The 19,188-nt window shown below is 39.6% G+C and overlaps 1 protein-coding gene across 2 annotated transcripts in view; it reads right to left on the bottom strand.

Annotated features, from left to right (window-relative positions):
* Positions 1-425: 425 nt before the first annotated feature.
* Positions 426-19,188, bottom strand: part of ERICH1 (glutamate rich 1) — a 128,491-nt gene continuing 109,728 nt past the window's right edge. The window contains exons 7-8 of one of the 2 annotated variants that reach the window (XM_039532444.1): positions 2,630-2,710; positions 426-1,178 (exon numbers count right to left, since the gene is read on the bottom strand). In XM_039532444.1, coding sequence (XP_039388378.1) covers positions 1,032-1,178; positions 2,630-2,710 — 228 coding nt within the window. In that variant the 3' untranslated portion in view covers positions 426-1,031. Of the gene's footprint in view, positions 1,179-2,629; positions 2,768-19,188 lie in introns of both variants that reach the window. The other variant, XR_005596949.1, reaches the window with a different exon arrangement.

Raw genomic sequence — 19,188 nt, 5'->3', positions numbered from 1 at the left:
AGCTATGTTTGCACAAAATCTCTGAAACAGTTAAATCAAAATGAATAATAGTTATAGAGCTTGCCTGAGTAAAATGCTCATTAAATAAAATTGTACAGAAACAGAAATTGGGGAGGGGAAAAGCACAAACTCCAATTCTATTTTAATCAGAATATGTGCTGTGGATCAACAGGCTAAGCAGAGGAATGTGATCAGACAGGTTGAACTCTGCACAAGAGACAATTCTTTATTTGTACTGTTCCCTTCTAGAATAGAAAATTTCAAAAGCTACACAGCCACATACACAAAAGGAAACCAGACTTAAAAAAATCATATCAAGACATAAAACACCAATAAAGACCTTCATATATTTGCTTTGGCATTATCCTTCCTTTCTCAGACCATATGCACAGTATATAATCTGCAGCATTTTTTTGTTTATTACACTGGAATATCTGAATATATTTTTGTATAAACATTTCCAGACAAAGCTAACCAAAGGATTGTAGATGTAACATGCGATATTAGACGGTAGAGCCTGCAAATTCTGTAATACTCATAGCTATATATATAAAACAGTGCCAACCGTCCATGGGATGTGTTTTGCTATTTGTCATGAAAAATATATTGCTTCCAACCCTCCCTTTCAAAATAAGGCTTTGTATTGTTGATGATTTGCAGAAGCAGTAACAAGGTGACCCTAATTGAGCTAGCACCCCCATCAATCTGTTTGCACTTATTCTGATTTTAATTGTACTTCATACGTTCACATTTCTCTCAATGTACATACTGCATATTGACAGAAATCCATCACATTTACAAACGCTCCATCTTGCTTGCAAATCTTCCCCAAATCATTAGTCTTTTTTTATTTTATTTTATTTTATCTTTTTGCCGGTGAGATCTACAACCCTTCTTCTATCTTTTCCAGCTTGCATTTAAAAATCAAGATTGAAAAGTGTCTCATGACCTCCAAGCTGATAATGGAGAGACAAATAATTCATCAGCTCTATTGACATAAACTTTTATTTCTTGGATCATGTTCCATCGGTTTAAAGGGTCAATGGGAGTCTCTTCTCTTGAGTTAGCCGGCGTGTGCTATAACCAGATATACTGATCCCAAACATTCCTAGGAGCAAAGCTGTACGTTGCATCAATATGTCTGTTGTGTTGATAACAATTTTTCCAGCAGCTTGAGTCTATGGGAAAACCAGGACAAGTTATATGCCAATTCTTCTGAGTTTGATACTAAGGTAGCTCATTACAACTTCCAAGACAGTCGTCCCTCTCGTCCGCCTCCCCCCCCCACAACTTCACATTATTTAATGTGGCACGACTCTGCTTTCTGCTGAAAAATATCATCAGGCAAAACCTCATTGTACTGAGAAATATTAAGATTTCTCCCCTTCTACAAGGCAGCTACTATTGCAATCTCACTTTCTTGAATGTTAGACATTAATTCTTTACTGAAAGTCTGAATAAGGAATGGAGACTATAGCTGACTGGTGTTGACTGGTACATACATCTTCTTAGGAATCAAAGAAATGAATGCATGGGAATTAATTAATTAAGTCCTTGGAACATCAATCATAAGTTAAAATGTACTGCGTATCTTTCCAGTGGCAACATTTGTAACATTTAATATTGTTTAAGCACCGTTCAGGTATTTATTTCTTTTACTCTTTCCCCTGTTAACCCAGGGTGAAATCCTGGCCCCATTGAAATTAGTGGCAAAACCCTCATTCAGTGGAGCCAGGATTTTGCTCCCAGACCATAGTTATAGTATGGATGCTTGACTGAGAGCTTGCTGCTCTAATCCTGATAAATGTCATAGACAACAGGATACATTAACATGTAAAAAGAAAGATTTCAACACAAAAATTGCTATATAAAGATATCACAAGTAAGAGGCAAACAGGAAAGAATTCTATGTTAAGATCGCAACAGCATCCTGAGCTCAACCATACTGTCCGTAAGCTACAATATTTCATGCTTTTGGATATGTGTGTTATATTGCCTACAGATGTTATAAGTTTTGCAAATACCAAGATATGAACTGAGTTAAGGAGGTTGCCCCAACAGCCTTTATTCACAATCTCCTTTATATTGATATTTAATTCCCAAGTATTAAACTTATTTAAAGGCATTTTCTATATTAGCAGAATTATTTCTTCATGTACTTTACTTCCGGAGCTCATAATTGTTCCAGATTTCTTCATCCAAATCACCAAACTAGGTAGGCATGTTTAATTAATGATCTGTTTTAGCTGTTTTGGAATGCTGCCATTCTCTTTGTTGTTAGCATTTTCCTACTGTCTCAAATACACTAAGTTATTGCCATTTAAAGCTTCACTCAGAAATATTCATCATTTAAATACATTAAAAACTTAAAATGTATCTTCTTCCAAATATTCTGCATTAGGTATTCCAGAATGACACCAATTATCAAGCATTATCATAACTCATTTACTTTTCAGCAGATGCTTGATTAAGACTTCTATGAGTTCTTCTGAAAGTTAACCCAGCAGAAGCCAATGTTCTCTTGGGTTGGTCACATGATGTTATGAACTAGAATCCCTTTGAGCAAGACAGATATCAGTATTTCAAAGTTCTAATTAAAAGAGAAAGGAAGAAGAGAGAATTTTCATACCTGCAATAATCTTATATACCCAGGAGTGATCCTCCGCAGACGAATAACCATTTTACCAGAGTTTTTGTGGAGTTTCAGTTCCTAAAATTTTAGGACACAGTGGTACTAAACTCTGGGGGTTTCTTTACAAGATGACATCTTAATGAAATAAAAGATTAAATCAAATTTGGTTTGTTATAATGCCAAAGCACTTTGAGAAGCAATATTAGACGGACGAGTACATTTTTCCTGACCTGGTGCAGTTCTTTCCATAAGCCCTTTACATGCCTGTGTCCTACTAGTATATAAAGCCCAAGTCAATTGCATAAGCTGTCACATGTGATCCATCTGTAAAGCTTAGGTGTTGGCAGAAGGCCTTAACTATCATGCCTGGGGCTAGGTATGTCTGCAATATTGGAAAACTCTTTAGATATGTCCGAAGCTCATTAGGAACAGAAAGGAACAGTTGCCCTGCTTTAAAACAAAAGACCCTAAGCCTGTATAATAAATAGTATTTGAGATAAAGAAGGAGGTCATTGAAGCATTGTGCAGTGACAAAGCAAATTGGATTCTACTGATTTAATATCTTATGTACATATATTTGTATCTGAATGGCAGTTTACTATGTAGTCAGTTTAATTTAGCCATGATCCAACTTAAAAGGATGTACTATATTAGGGTTATACAAATTTGAGTAGACACTTAGAAGTAGGCTGTTTCTTTTCTATGTGTATTCCATTATATTCTGTATGCAGCATAGGTATGGTCCCTTTTTCTACTGCTACATCCTTAACTCATGGAAGTGGGTCCCCATCACTTGGCTAACATTTTCAATTAATTTTAAAATACAAATGCAAATTAATAATAATAATACAAATACATTTTCTCTTAACTGTGGATGCCATCTACCGTAGTGACTTTGGTCCCAATGCTGCCCTTCTTACTCATGGGGTAAGGTGCTACTCTATGTGAGTAAGGGTGGCAGAATCTGGTCTTTTATAATTAATTTTCCTTTCTGTAAATAGAAATATTCAGGGCTAGACTGTGGTAAGTATGGGGAAGATCCCTTACATCAATTTGTGCCCCATGAATAAGGGCAAGGCAGAATTTACCCTCAAATATTTTTATATTCATATTTATATATATATACACACACACACAATCACAGTGCCAGATCCTCAGCTGGTGCAAATCAGCATAGCTCCAATGAACACAATGAAGCTACACAAATTTACAACAACTAAGGATGTGAAATACTCCATGGAACTAGGCTAATTTACAACAGCTGAGGATCTCTCTATCTTAGCATAATCTGTCCTTGAATATTGAAATCTTATGCTTAGTAAAGAAATATTCATCACTTAAATACAGCAAAATGATTAAATGTATCTCCTTCCAACTATTTTGCATTAGGTATTCCAGAATGACACCAATTATCAAGAATTATCATAATTCATTTACTTTTCAGCAGATGCTTAACTAAGGGCATGTCTATACAGAAGAGCAATGTGCACTACAGGAGTGTGATTTCTAAGGTGCACTAATGTGTTGCACACTAATTGGTCCATGTAGGCTCTGCTGGTGCACACTGGACGTTCCCTGGTGCACTTTAAGGCAGTACTGATTGAAACAGTATAAAGCCCAAGTCAATTACATAAGCAATTGAGGGAACCTTTAGTTCACACCAGAAGAAAGCTAGAGTGCAATATTCTCAGTGTGCGTGAGGATGGCACAGTCATCAGCATACTGAAGATCAGTAATGGATGCCCTGAGGACTTTAGACTTTGAGCAGAGACATCGAAGATTAAAAAGCTGCCTATCCATTCTGTATTGATGTCAACTCCATTGGGGAGGTGGTCTTTAATGAGGACAACAATGACTGCTTAAAAATGGAGAACAGTGTTGGGGCAATAACACATCCTTGCTTAATCCAAGTTTTGATGATGAAAGGGTCCGTCTCCAGGCCATCACAGAGAACGGTGGCAGTCATCTGATCATGAAGAAGCCTTAGGACCTTAATATATTTTAGAGGCCAGCCAAATCTAGCCAGCACCTTCCACTTGGCTTCACGATTGATGGACTTGAAGGCTTTTGTCAAATCGATGAAGGCCATATACAGATCTTGATTTTGCTCCCAAGACTTTTCCTGGATTTGGCAGTTATCCTGTGGGATGGTCTAAAACTGCACTGAGATTTCAGCAATATTTCCTCAGCAAGGGGAAGTAATCGGTTTAAGAGGATTAGGTCACACTGGGTTTTTTTGCACAAGCTTACCAAAGCCTAGGATTCTCACTCAATATTGAGAAGACTAAAGTGCTCCATCAGCCTGCCTCAGGCCTTGCACATGACCTACCACAAATCACCATTGAGGGACAGACTTTGGAGACAATCGAGCACTTCTGCTATCTCGGTAGCCAATGTTCTCAAAATGCAAACATTGACAGTGAGATCCAGCATGCAAGTGCTTCCTTTGGGAAATTGCTCCAATGCTTTTTCACAGACCGTGACCTATAGCAGGACACCAAGATACAGGTCTATAAGACAATTATTATTCCTACATTCTTTTTTGGATGCAAAACCTGGGTGACCTATTGACAGCACCTCAAGAGTCTGGAGAGGTACCACCAACGATGCCCCTGGAAGATCCTTCCAATCAAGTGGGAAGATCGCTGCACTAACGCCAGCCACCTCAATGAAGCCAATGTCACCAGCATTGAAGCAGTGATCCTCATGCACCAACTCTGCTGGGCTGGACATTGTGTGCAGATGCCAGACTCTCGCCTCCCAAAACAAGTGCTGTAGTCTCAGCTCACCCATGGTCAGAGATCACATGGTGGTCAGAGGAAATGCTACAAAGACACACTGAAAGCGTTTCTCAAGAAAACTAATGAGGACATCACAAGCAGAGAGGAGCAAGCCACCAACCGACCTCAATGGTGCCACATCCTCCATCAAGCAGTGGCCCACTTCAAGGAGAAGCACCTTGCCCTCGAAGCTGAAAAGAGAGAGAGAGGAAAGAAAAAGAGAGAACTTTCTCTCAGCAGGCAGCTGACCCACCAGGAAATCTCTGTACCTACTCTGGGTGGATCTGTAGTTCCAGGATCAGACTCCTGAGTCATCTCAGGATCTGTATGTAAATCTGTGGTAGAGATCATCCTCAAATCGAGGGACCGCCAATGATGATGATGATGATGATGAATGTGCAACATATTAGTGTGCTTCAGAAATTAAACCCCTCTAGTGCACATTGCTGCTCTGTGTAGACAAGCCTCCAGATTTCTATGAAGGAGGATCACTTGCTGATGATATGGCCCACAAAACACATTCACAACAATTTTACACCAGTTTAACTTAATTGACTTCAGTGGAGTTACTTTTGATTTACAAAAATGTAACTGAGGGCAGAATCAGATCCAGGGTGCCTGCTATATTCCTTACAGCTGGGAGACTGGGAGCCCAGAGTCTTGGGCTTTATTATTCCTAGTCCCACAGTAAGACCATGATCTGAGATAAGCCTAATGTTTAGGCACCTTGAAAATCACTGGGATTCACAAAGTCTGCGTTGGGCACCTATAGAATGAATGAGGAATGACAGGCACCTACAAATGGGATACACAAAAGCTAGCAGGCTAGACAATGCTTTTCCTAAGCTAGTCAATGGGAGATGCCAAAGCTAAGAGGTGTGTGCTAAGCCCCATCCCTCTCATGGAGATAGCCTGTCTCTCCTCATTCACTGTGGCTAAATAATTAAGACAAAAGTTATTGGAGCAGGGTGACTGGATTCTGGGGCTCCCAGGTCCCAGGTGAGTGCCGAATCATTCTCATGATCTCTGTCTGGCCCAATGATTCTTTCATTATTTAGCCACAGTGGAGCAGCCTCCCCTGCAACAAACCAGAGTATCCTATAGCCCAGTGGTTAGGGCAAGCCCCTAAGAGGGGGCACATCTCTGGTCAAATCCCTTCTCCCTCTCAGGTGGAGAGGGCACCTGAAGCAGGGGTCTCCCACATCCCAGGTAAGCACCCTAACCAATGGGCTAGAAATTATGAGGAAGGGCCTCCCCCTCCTCAGTTTCTTGCAAAACCAGCATAGGCACCCAATGCCAAGAGAGGGTTTGCAGCTAAGAATCCCAGCCAGAGGGAGATACTTCCCTGCAGCCCACGCTTAGGCTCTAAGGGGTGGGACTTAGTACACACCCCTTGCCTTGGCATCCCCCATTGGCTAGCTTTGGCAAGAAGACACCTAACATGCTGGCTTATGTGAATCTCATTCTTAGGCACCTATTTCTCCCCATTTATTGTACAGGGAGTCTAGGCTAATTCAGGCTTTGTGAATCCCAGTGACTAGCTAGGCACTGTGATGCCTGGCAATCACAACACCTAAGTTCCTTTGTGAATACAGCCCCATGAAACTCAGTTTACCCATATATATTACTGGAAAATGTTCAGGGCCTGATTCGAGGGCACTGAAGTGAATGGAAAAACTCCTGTTGATGTCAGTGGACTTTGGCTCAGGCCCGTCTTCCCATTATAAGTGGAAAAACCAGCTGAAACGGAATGCAACTCTAAAGTCACTGAACACACAGAGATGAGTTTGACAATAGAATCTGTACTATAAAAACAGCAAGGGCAGCCTCCTTTCTTAGTAGTAGTAGTTGTTTCTGGCAGCATACAATGTGCTAGCTTCTGTACAAACACAAAAGAAGCCATGATCCCTGCACAAAAAAGCTTGCACTCTAAATCATCAGGCAGAAGAACTGCATCCCTTCGGAAGTATATAGAATTTTTCTTTGGAGTCCAGTCTTGCTCCCATTCAAATCAATGTGGATTTTCCCATTGACTTCAGCTGGAGCAGTATCAGGCCTCAAATGGATGGGTCTGAGTAGATACATAGATTGATGTGGATGCACATACATGGAGAACTAGAATTTAAGAGCCAGGAATCAAAGAAATGAATGCATGGGAATTAATTAATTAAGTCCTTGGAACATCAATCATTCATTCCAATGGAGGCCTTCACTACTGAGTTTTGGCCACCATGTGGTGGTATGTGAGAATATTAAATTAGTTGCAGTCTCTAGTCCACTCACATATTTCAAGAAGGCAACCCTCGGTAGGAAAACTGGCACTGATGGCTTCTCCTGTGCTCCTGGATTAAAAAGGGCCTTCACCTCCATATATCTGAGTTAAAAATAGCAATGATCTCTCTTCTCTTTCTTCCTGGCCACTACATTGGCAGATTCCTTCACTAAATCCTAGATTCCCTAGAGCCACTGGTTTGAAGTTCAGCAACAAAGGCTCAGTCCATCAGCCTTCTTTTTTAAAGTGAGCCTGGTTCTCCCCTCACTTTGCACTGACATAAAATCAGTGTATCCTCATTGATTTCAGTGGTGTTATCCCTGATTTACACCAAACACTGAAAGCAGACTCAGATCCAGTATTTTTAGCAGGATATTCCTATAAACTTGACACAGTTTTCACGCTATAGCAAGACACCAGTGAGAAAATATGGCACTTTAAAACAAACAAGAAACTGTGATTAGACAACTTGAAATTATTAAATGTTTGTATGAGAAACTTCAGCATAAACCCAGAAAAGGGCAAAGCAGATGTATATACATGAGAGGCAGTCTTAAACACTAACAGCTATCAATTATATCAGTTAAGATATTCAACAAAATATGTAAATACTTTTCAAACTTTGCTGAAAGTCATCATTGTTTATTGATCCATTTCTTACAGCAGATATTTCTGCATGCCCTTCATCCTTCTAAGATACAACAGATAAACTGAGATCCATGATTTCAGGTTGGATTGAAAAATCTGAGGTCCCATCTGCTGTGTACAAGAAAGGTCTCCTGGCACTATCTCGAAGACTGGGATGCAGCCAAGATGTCTTTGGTCAAACTTTCTTCTTCTGCATTGCTGTGCGGCATCAGGTCCACACGGTGACTGCCAAATAGCTGTATTATGGTGCTGTATGTAGATAGTTTTAGGAATTAAGTTCAAAGCTACAAATGCAAGTTAATACCACCATGGGGAGTGACTGCTGTGGGGGATGGCCCAAGGGCTTCTCTCTCACTAACTCCCAGCTGCCAGAATGGTGGTAGAGCTTTTTCTGGATCTCCTCTGCCAGCCCTGCAGAGCCCTCTTTATATTTGCCAAAAAAAAAGGGGGCTGAATTTACTGATGACTGCCATTCTAACCCTTCTGATATTTCTGGGTGCAAGACAGAAGTATACGCATAGTATACAGAGTTTCGATGTATGTTCTGTATATATATGCATAAAAAGTCCTATTTGACTAATCTTATTTTAGCAAAAATATCCATTTTTTTAGGTCTGATAGTGATTCCTTGCCTGTCACTATGTCACTCTGTATAATGTGACGGCTACTTTCAAAATAAAGTATCAAGTTAACAGGAGTCTTCCCTAAGGAAAGCCTGTATAAAACCAGCAAAGATCTTCAGCAGCTGGCCCATTATTAGCAGAGCTTTAAATTTCATGCATTTTAAGGATCATATGACAGGAGGTGGCTTTTTTTTCCCAATGCTACTTTTATTCTAGTGACTGGGATGGATTCTGCAGTTATGTGACAGTACAAAAGTGTTCCAGCAAAAATCAGTGTTTGTCTTCTTAGCACAGCAGAACACTTTGGCAACAAAGTAGTTCAACCTCACTACACTTTACATTGTAATGTTGCCTTACAGTACAACATTCTACTGAGAGACTCTAGCTGCAGCCATAAATGCCACTCCAGGAAACCTGGCTCTGACTATGTCATTTGCCTTCTGTTAACTTCATGGCTTTTGGAGAAACAAGGTGGGTGAGGTAATATCTTTTACTGGGCCAACTTCTGTTGGTGAGAGAGACAAGCTTCACTGCTCTTGGAACTCTCAAAGGACCTGTTGCACTGCTACAGAAAACGTATGATTTTCTCAATTTTTTATCTGCTTCCAATATTCAGACAGTGCAGCGTATGGAAAAATGGGTCATTCATAGACAGAGCTGGTTGAAAAATTTTCAAGAAACCTTTTTCCATTAAAAATGCTGTTTGTTAAAATCTAAATATTTCACGGAAATGTACTGGGTTTGACAAAAATTTCTCATGTCAAAATGAGAGCCAGACAGAGACCTCATAACAGCCAATAACTTGGTGATTAGGGCACTTACCTGTAGGAGACCGAGGTACAAATCAGACAGAACAGGGATTTGAATCTGGTCTCCCACTTCCCAGACAAGTGCCCTAATCAGCAGCTATTGACTATTCTGGCTTAGGTCTTGCTTAGTTTTTGGTTTGTTTTTTTTAAACACACAAAAAAATCAAAAGTTCTCATTTTCTTTCCTTTTTTGAAACCCCCAAATTGTTCACAAAGTGGAATTGCTGTTTTCTGGCCAGCCCAATTCTTAGTCCTACTTTGGGATAGAGGGCTGCCAGCAGTAAAGCGGCTTCAACTCCATTCACTGCTACGATGCAATAGTACAAATAAGGATCTTGTTTGATGCTCACTAAAGATCTACGGTAGTGGATTTTTTTTATTCAGCTCCTCTTGTGATAGGCCTTTGTGAAGATGCGGGGTTATATGCCTTTAAGATGAAATGGCCCCTAATGCAGAGGGCCGACACAAAGTCTAAACATCACATAAATTCTATTTTTAAGGCTTTACCAAATGGTATATAATTCACTTCGCTCAATGCTGAAATGTTTCAGGTGGAACACAGTGGCTGTTTTAAGAGCACACAGCAGGTTGATGAAGTAGAATAGCCATCATTTAGCTGTAATTCCACAGCACAGATTTATACCAGAAATACATAATTCCAGTCATTCTTGGAACTCACATGTCACTTTTCTCCGCAAACCAAACATTCAGATTTTTATCATACCAACACCGATTGTGTGGGTTAATGTATTCTATGTGGGGTTTTTTAGAAGTTGCGAGTCATGAATCCTTGTTTTTTTTTTTACCTAGTAATACATTTTTAGATGCCACCTCCAAAATATCTGATCAGCAAGGCTGTGGAAGCCTCTTTCTTTAATATATTTTTTGGGGGGTGGGCAGGGCTGGATTTTGTATGTGACTTAGGTCAAAATTAACCAATGGATTAATATTAAAGTGGAAAATATTGCCATGTTTAATTATTACAGCTTCAGCAAAGTGTACAGGAACAAGGAGCAAAAACCCTAAATTACCCCGTACCTAAATAATCTTTTAAGAAAGTTATTTGTTTAAATTCAGCAATAATTGATAAGGAGATTTTCAGAATCCACAAATACTTCCTAATTTAGCAATTGTACATGCTTGTATCTAGCCTGGGAAACATTCACAGGCCTGAATCACCACTATGCGACTCCAGTTTTATGCCAATTTAACTCCATTGTAATACATTAGTGAACTGGCCAATAATAAATATAAAATGTCAGAGAATTCGCTTGCTGTCTCTAAATTACAGAAAGTGCATTCCAACAACATACCAAGAGATAAGTTACTGTAGCCTTCTTAGTGTGACAGAAAATGATTCAAAGCTTTAAATTAAATTAAAGAGTTTTGGTGAGGGATTTGCCAGATGAATTTCTATTCTTGCACCCTTTTGGACACATTCACTGTTGTTTCTGTTCTCTTGTAATTGTCTTACATTGTAGATTATGTATGGTTCTTATTTTTTCCTATCTGTGTTCTTATTTAAATATCCTAATCCCTTAACAAGGCATCTATTATTTTTGGAATGGCATTGTGCCAGCACAGTTGTTGGCTATTTAACTTGATTAGATAGGTATTCTTAGGCATAATCTCAAGTAAAGGTATATTCATTATGCTGTACACACTATGGCTGAACACTGGAAGATTCTCACGTTAACTTAAACACGGGGTAAAAGAACACATGAGGTAACTAAATCATTGAAAATATTTTAATTAAAAAGTGAAACATTTGTACAACATTTATATTTTGATTAGGCAGCCTTTATTCTGATTGACTGCTGAGGCCTCCTAACTGTGAGATGAAGTGGAAATGATATAAAGAATTTAAATACCTTAGTGGAGTGAAAGTGTAACACAAGAGGAGGAACAGTGAAAATCTACACTTCTGACAGCCATAGGATGTGGGGATTTGGGATTTCTCCTAAGATTTTGCTGTATTCTCCAGGATAATGGCCAAAAAAAGTTTCTAGCCCTTTTGATTGTAGAGATGCCATTTTGTTCTATCATTTTGCCGTGTCAAATGACTTCAGACATTTCATTTTTCTTGTGTGCAAGAATGACAACCAGACTAAGCACAAATGTGACAGTGGTAAATGTGGTTCTTGTGACCTTCACTCACATTCACTTTCCTCTGCTCCCACTTTCTCCCCTAAACTCAAACTCTCCTCTCTTTATCCCTCTACTTTCACTCTTCATTCATGATTTCCCCTTTATTCACTCCTTATTTAGGGCTTGTTCACAAGGCGGAAAAAGCCCAAAATAGTTGGTGTGGAATAGCTAGTGCTGAATAACCCAAAAAGCAAAAAAGCACTGTAAATATATGTTTACACTAGAAGTGTAAATTCTGATTTGCAAAGATACAACATGTTAAAAATAGAAATGTAGCCATGGTGGCATTAGCTGTGGGAGGGGCTAGCCATCTGAGTACATAGCTATGGTCTCGGAAAAGCCCTTAGATCTTCACTAACTCCCAAGCATGGGTGCTTCTTGGTGAGTTTCATGCAGAGTGGGAACCTAAAATTGTGATCTAGACTCCCCCCCACCTCAGTGCTTTGAGACTGCACTGCAGGAATACTGCATGGGGCCTGCACTGCACAGTCTCTTCCTTCAGAGAATTTCACACTTGCATTCCTTTTAAAAGACTGTTAACTCTGCAGTCTAATCACAATAATTTCAAAGTCAATCAAGATACTTGCTTCACTGTTGACAGATGGACAATGCCTTTAGCCAAGCATGGTTTCAACTGCATGTTTCAATTTTGCATTTCACATATGGATTTTTATTTTTGTTGCAATGCAGTAACTATAAAAACTGACTGGGCCCTGATCAAATCGTCAGAGAGCATCAACCAGTTCAGCTCAAGCCAGCTCCGAAATCCAGTCAGACCTGAGAAGCATGAATTTCTTCCCATCTGAGCCAAAGATAGAGCCACTGTCATTAAGCCACTGTGTGATTCATGGTATTGTTCCTTGGCTCATGCAGCTTCATGGAGTCAAGATGAATCCATGGGCCAAGATGGGAGGGAAAGTGCTGAAATGACCGTTGCCTGAAAGTTGCCCTTCATTAACCTGCTAGCAGTTCGGTTTTCACAAAAGCTTCATTCCTTACACTTTCCATGATGCAGTGTACAGATCTATTTATTTCTAACATCATCTGCAGTACTAAAAGCTTTATCCTACAGAGGTAATTCAGTTGCTGAGCTGAAAGTAAGTGCACATTTTCAGGAAGCTATTGAAACTTCCCTGAGTTTGTTTGGCACCATACAAGATGAAGCACCATATCCAGACAACGGTTAACACAACCAAGAGTAGCAGCAATACAGACCTACCAGGCCACTAATCTGAATGTGGTACTGTGAAACAGGTGTATAGGCCATCTTACCAAACTGTCGCTAACTGTCATAGAAAAGCAAGACACAGCAACAAACATAGAAGGCACTATTAAATGGAAGGTGCACTTGCAGATGGGCAGCAGTTTCTATAAAACAGGTAGCTGAAAGCTTATGTTCGTACTTCTTACCAATTGCAGCACAATGGTGAACTGCATCGTACTGATAAAGCTATCTGTACTGTATGGCTTGAAGGGATCCTTGCACAAAAATAAAAGAGTTTTACAGCTGTTGTCCTGATGCAGAGTATTCTTGGGCCCAGAGTCACACTCAAGTCATTTGTATACAGTAAGTATACATTTCTCATGCCTCAAAGTATACAGTAAGCGAATGCTCAGCTATGATGATTCTTATTCACATGCACCGGGTTTATCTGACTGCCAGATTTAGGGATGGGAATGAATATTCCTGTGGGGCATATTGGCAGCTTTTGAAGCACTGGGCATTGCATGAGCCCATGGTTCTCTGACTGGGATAATATCCAGGTCCATGGATTCTGATATTGCCCAGAGAAGGAAAAGTAGCCTTTCTCCAGCAGGCTTTTGGGTAGTCTGCTTGATCATGCACATTTTTCATTCAAAATGTTTCTTTCTCAGTTCTCCAAAAAGGAAGAATGACAAAGATTGACTTGATTTGGGTTTGTGACAGCTTATAGCTTTTGTAGGCTTATAGGTTTCATAGTTTATTTTCTGATTAGCTCCAAGCAAAGAAAATGTTCTTGAAGAGTTTAAAAAGCTCTCCTCCCCAACAAGATGAGCAGGGCCCTAGCCCTTTCCATAGAATTTAAGTAAAAAGACAAGTTCTAGGGTAGCCAGGATACCACTGATTAAAACCAGAGTTAGAGGATTAACTTACTTTGGCTTATGTGTACAAGCTAAGTAGCTAACCAGATTTGAAGACAGAAAGGAACCCTCCCAGGCCATACTGGCAGACTTCTTTTTTTTTTTAGCCTTCCAATGGAGGCCTAAGCCAAAGAAACTGTTAGAATCCCTCAGATCCCTTCGTGAGGTTCAGCATTCTTTCCTATCTTTACATGTGGGTCATTTTCACAGAGACCACAATAGGCCAAATTCTAATGTAATTCTATTATATTATGTTAATGAGACTTTTGAGAGCAGCAGAAACTGGCTCATTGTCATCATTCACATCAAGTAGCTGTAAAAATCATGTCCCTCTGTTTCCTTTATTTTACTGTGTATGGTACAAAACATTTCAATTCTCCCTTCCCCCTTAAAACTAAACAATCTAATTGTGGCCCTTGCAGTAGGAAGGATGGGATACTTCAAGTTACATTTTGTTTTAAATTCCCTTTCCTTTCATGTTTAGTTCCTGTTTTAACTGGTCCTGCTGTGATTGTGTTTGTTACTGTGCTACTATGCAACTGTTTTTCCTTTGTTTTTCCATAGTGAAGCTTCAGGGCCAGATTGTGATGCAGCCTGTACCGGGGGGAGTTGGTTGGGTGAGGAGGCACTGAATTCTGTCTGACTTAGAAATCCTCCTGGGAATCTGCCTGTGTTCGCCTCTGGACTAGGGCAGTTTTGGATAGAGAGTAATTAGGGCTTTTTCCCTCACACCAGACACCCTTTCAGATGGCTAGCACCAGCTGAGAGAAGCATTAATGCTGCCTACCATGACTGTGCCTGGCCCATGGTTCCAACTCTTCGGGGCTGGGTACAATTTGGTCCTCACTGAGCAATCTCAGTGGCTGAAAGCCATTATCACCTTGGTGAAAAGCACTTGGTTCCCAGCTATAGTGCTGAGTGCAGAAAATGTTACTTTATGCTAGCAGTCAGAGCTAACATTTTGCTTTTGTACTTTGGAAATCTGCCATAATGCACCCATGAAACTATCACACACAACTGCTTTGTCATGCCCTGAAAGACTGTCATAGTGTAAAAACTGCAAATGTTGCTTCTCAGGCTAATTTCTGGATCTCACTTTATCATTAATCAGTACTTAATGTGCAGTTCAAAGGTTCTTCCTTCCCCTATCAGCTGAATGTAACAGAACAGATAACGGACAGACTAGACACATTCATCTGATCATCTTGTTGAACACTGCAAACATTAGAAACAAACACCCTCTTTCTTACTGGTGGCGGAGTTAATGATATGGATCACATCTTGCAAAGAAAGAAAATGAGTATGAATTTTCCTTTGATGCTTGGAAGCGTGGAACCTTTCAGAATAAACACTCTTAACTAACACAAACCATTCCCTGCAGAGCAGCAAATTGAAAATAAACACATGAGATGTAATTGAAAGGTGGTTTGTTGCAAACAGTTTTCACTTATTCTTCTTTCCCTGTAACTGCATTTTTAAAATATGTCCCACTCATAGAAAATATTATGGATAGTAGTATATTATGACCATCAATACGGCCTAGTTCTTAGACTTTCTAAGGTATTTGACTTAGTAAAACATATGACGTTCCAAATATAAATAGGGCACTATATAATAGCAATAAAGAACAGGTTAAATGGATTAAGAACTGATTAACAGATCTCAAAATAAATGTATCATTAGAAAATCGTCATCAAATGAAGGTGTTTCTAGGAGAGTTCCACAGACATTGATGTTAAGAATGATGCTGTTTAATATGTTCATTGATGATCTGGAAGTAAATATAAATTTAGTGTATAAATATAAATTTGGAGATGACACAGAGACTGGCAGAATGGCAAATAGTGATGACGACAAGGCAGTCATACAGAGCAATCTGGTTGCTTGGTAGGCTGGGCCCACTGAAACAAAATGCATTTTAATACAGTCAAATGCAAAGTTATACATCCACGAACAAAGAATATAGGCCATACCTACAGAGTGGGAGACTGTCTCCTGAAAAGCAGTGACTGAAAACGATATAGGGGTCATAGTGCACAAGCATCCCATTATGAGCTTCCAGTGCGATTCTGTGCCAAAAAATGTTAATACAATCTTTGGATGTATAAACAGGGAGTTGTACATGGCAATGGTGAAACAGTACTGGAATACTGCACACAGTTACGGTGTCCACATAAGGATATTGAAAAATTGTTAGGGTGCACAAAAGAGCCACAAAAATGATTCAAGGGCTGGAGATTCACAGTGAGACACTTAAAGAGCTCAATCTATTTAGTTTATCAAAAAGAAGATTGCATGGTGACTTGATTACAGTGTGTCTCTACCTTCACAGTGAGAAAATACTGGGTACTAAGGGGCTCTGTAATCTATCTGAGAAAGGCATTATAGGCAGCAGCATTTGGAAGTTGAAGCCAGAAAAACTCAAATTAGAAACTAATTCTTACGGATAGGTCTGAAAATGTAACTGCAAACATGGAATGGTCATTGAGTGGGTATGTTTCCAGTGGGGGTCCTGCAGGAACTGGTTCTTGGTCCTATGCCATTTAACATCTTTATCAATGAGTTGGAAGAAAACCTAGAGTTATCACTGATAAAGTTTGCACATGACACAAAAACTGGAAAAGCGGTAAATAATGAAGAGAACAGGTCACTGATTCAGAGAGATCTGGATCACTTGGTAAACTGGGCACAAGCAAACAATATGCATTTTAATTAAGCTAAATGTAAATGTATACATCTGGGAATGAAGAGTGTAGGCCATACTTACAGAATAGGGGGGGGGGGCTCTACCTGAGAAGTAGTGACTCTGAAAAAGATTTGGGGGTCATGATGGATAATCAATCGAACATGAGCTCCCAGTGTGACACAGTGGCCAAAAGAGCTAATGTCATCCTGGGATTCATTAATAGGGGAATCTTGAGTAGCAGAGCGGTTATTTTACCTCTGTATTTGGCACTGCTGTGACCACTGCTGGAATACTGTGTCCAGTTCTGGTGTTCTCAATTCAAGAAGGATGTTGATAAATTGGAGATGATTCAGAGAAGAGCCATGAGAATGATTAAAGGATTAGAAAACATGGCTTATAGTGATAGATTCAAGGAGCTCAATCTATTTAGCTTAACAAAGAGAAGGTTAAGGGGTGATTTGATTACAGTCTCTACCTATATGGGGAACAAATATTTAATAATGGGATCTTCCATCTAGCAGAGAAAGGTATAACTTGATCAAATGGCTGGAAGTTGAAGCTAGAAAATTCAGACTGGAAATAAGGCGTACATTTATAACAGCGAGACTAATTAACCACTAACACAGTTTACCAAGGATCATGGTGGATTCTCCATCACTGACTTTTTAAATCAAGATTGGATGTTTTTCTAAAAGATCTGCTCTAGGAATCATTTTGGGAAAGTTCTATAGGAGCCCAGACTAGATGATCACCATGGTCCCTTATGGCCTGAGAATCTATGAAATTAGGCATATTTTTAACAATTAGGATGATTAGCCATTGGAACAAACTACCAAGGGAAGTGGTGGATTCTCCATTTCTCGATGTCTTCAGATCTAGACTGGATGCCTTTCTGGAAGATATCCATTAGCTAAACACAAGATATTGGGCTCAGAACAGGAGTAAATGGATGACATTTAATGTGATATACAGGAGGCCAATCTAGATGATCTACTGGTCCTTTTTGTCCTTAAACTCTATGAATCTATGCACTTGCTGAATGAACATGGAGTGGGAGTCTTTTTGCATGTCTTTGGACATCTAGAGAACACTGACTCATGGCAAAGACAAAACACATCCAGTGATAAAAATATATCAGAATCCCTCAAGAAGAATTCATTTTTTCAATGACTGCCAATTTAGAAGTTTAAGATTATTTTATTTGATGCACATACATGTTACACTGGGTAACTGGGTTAATGTGAAAGGGTTAAGCACAAAAGCTAATGAAACACTGTGCCACATATTTAGTTTAATGTGGCTGGAAAAATCAATACACTTTGGTCTGTCAGTTAGCAATCTCAGATTTAATTGAATAACATGTCAAGTATTTTAATCTGTTTACCAGTGTAAACAGAATCTAGCACGACACTAATGCTAATAAGCCAGGATACTTTTCCTGAATTGCAATTGGATTTGAACATGACCTTCATTTTATGACCTTCAACATGCTCAGATATAGATCAAACAGCTATCATTATGTCTATAGAATTTGGTGACGATCTCTGTTATTCAATTATATATTCACTTATCGATTCACTTTCTAAACTCAAATAAAAGGTAATCAGTTAAATATTTCTAGTGATGGCTACTTCCTGGGTGTGCATTTGTATCCATTTCCATTTTATTATTGTCACTGGGAGAGGGCATAATTAAGACAGCAGTCTATTATTGAAGCCGTTTGATAAACAGTTGGAGCCAGATTGTGTTTGCCCCTTGCACAGAGGAGAACTGAGGATAAGAGCACAAAGAAGCACTCCTCCTTGCTTCTTCTGGGCCAGGAATAATGCAGTCCTTGCACTCTCCTGAGACTGGACTACTTCCTCTTAGCTCCCCCTGGGATACTAGATAACAAAGGGGGGCAGAAAGGGGGAAGGAGGAGGTGGGCCCATGGACTGAACCCTCATCAGAAGATCTTACCAGTAACACAGGGAGAGCATGCAGCACCATCTGAAGGGTTGGTGCAGTGGGCATGCTTCTCCTCATTGCTTTGAATCACGGGGAGGCACATTCTGGCTTGAAGCTCTCCCTGGTAAGGTGCAGCTGGATATAGTTCCCCAAGCATCTAGCACCTATCAGGCAAAATCTGGTCCCTTGATTCTGTACATTAATTGTAGGGTTAATATAAAAATATTATTTCATTTGTAGTCATAAAACAGCCTTACTGATCATATGTTTTGGCATATACAGTTATGGACCAGGACACCATTGTGCTAAGTGCTATACAAACACAGAACAGAAAGAGTTCCTGCCCCAAAGAGTTTACAATCTAAGAATAGGGTAAGAAATGACAGTGGAAAGGGTACAAAGAAACAGTGATGTGGTGTCCACTGATCACTCAGAACCAGGGAGTCTGACAGAGATCTGCTGCATTGAATGTCTGAGTTCTAACTAATCAGCATTATGTTATGCAGCATATTACGCAACAAT

Source organism: Mauremys reevesii, linkage group 3, assembly GCF_016161935.1.
Source record: "Mauremys reevesii isolate NIE-2019 linkage group 3, ASM1616193v1, whole genome shotgun sequence".
Classification (NCBI taxonomy): Eukaryota; Metazoa; Chordata; order Testudines; family Geoemydidae; genus Mauremys; species Mauremys reevesii.
Note: the sequence above shows the minus strand (reverse complement) of the source record. Positions and strands in the feature narration are given on the sequence as shown.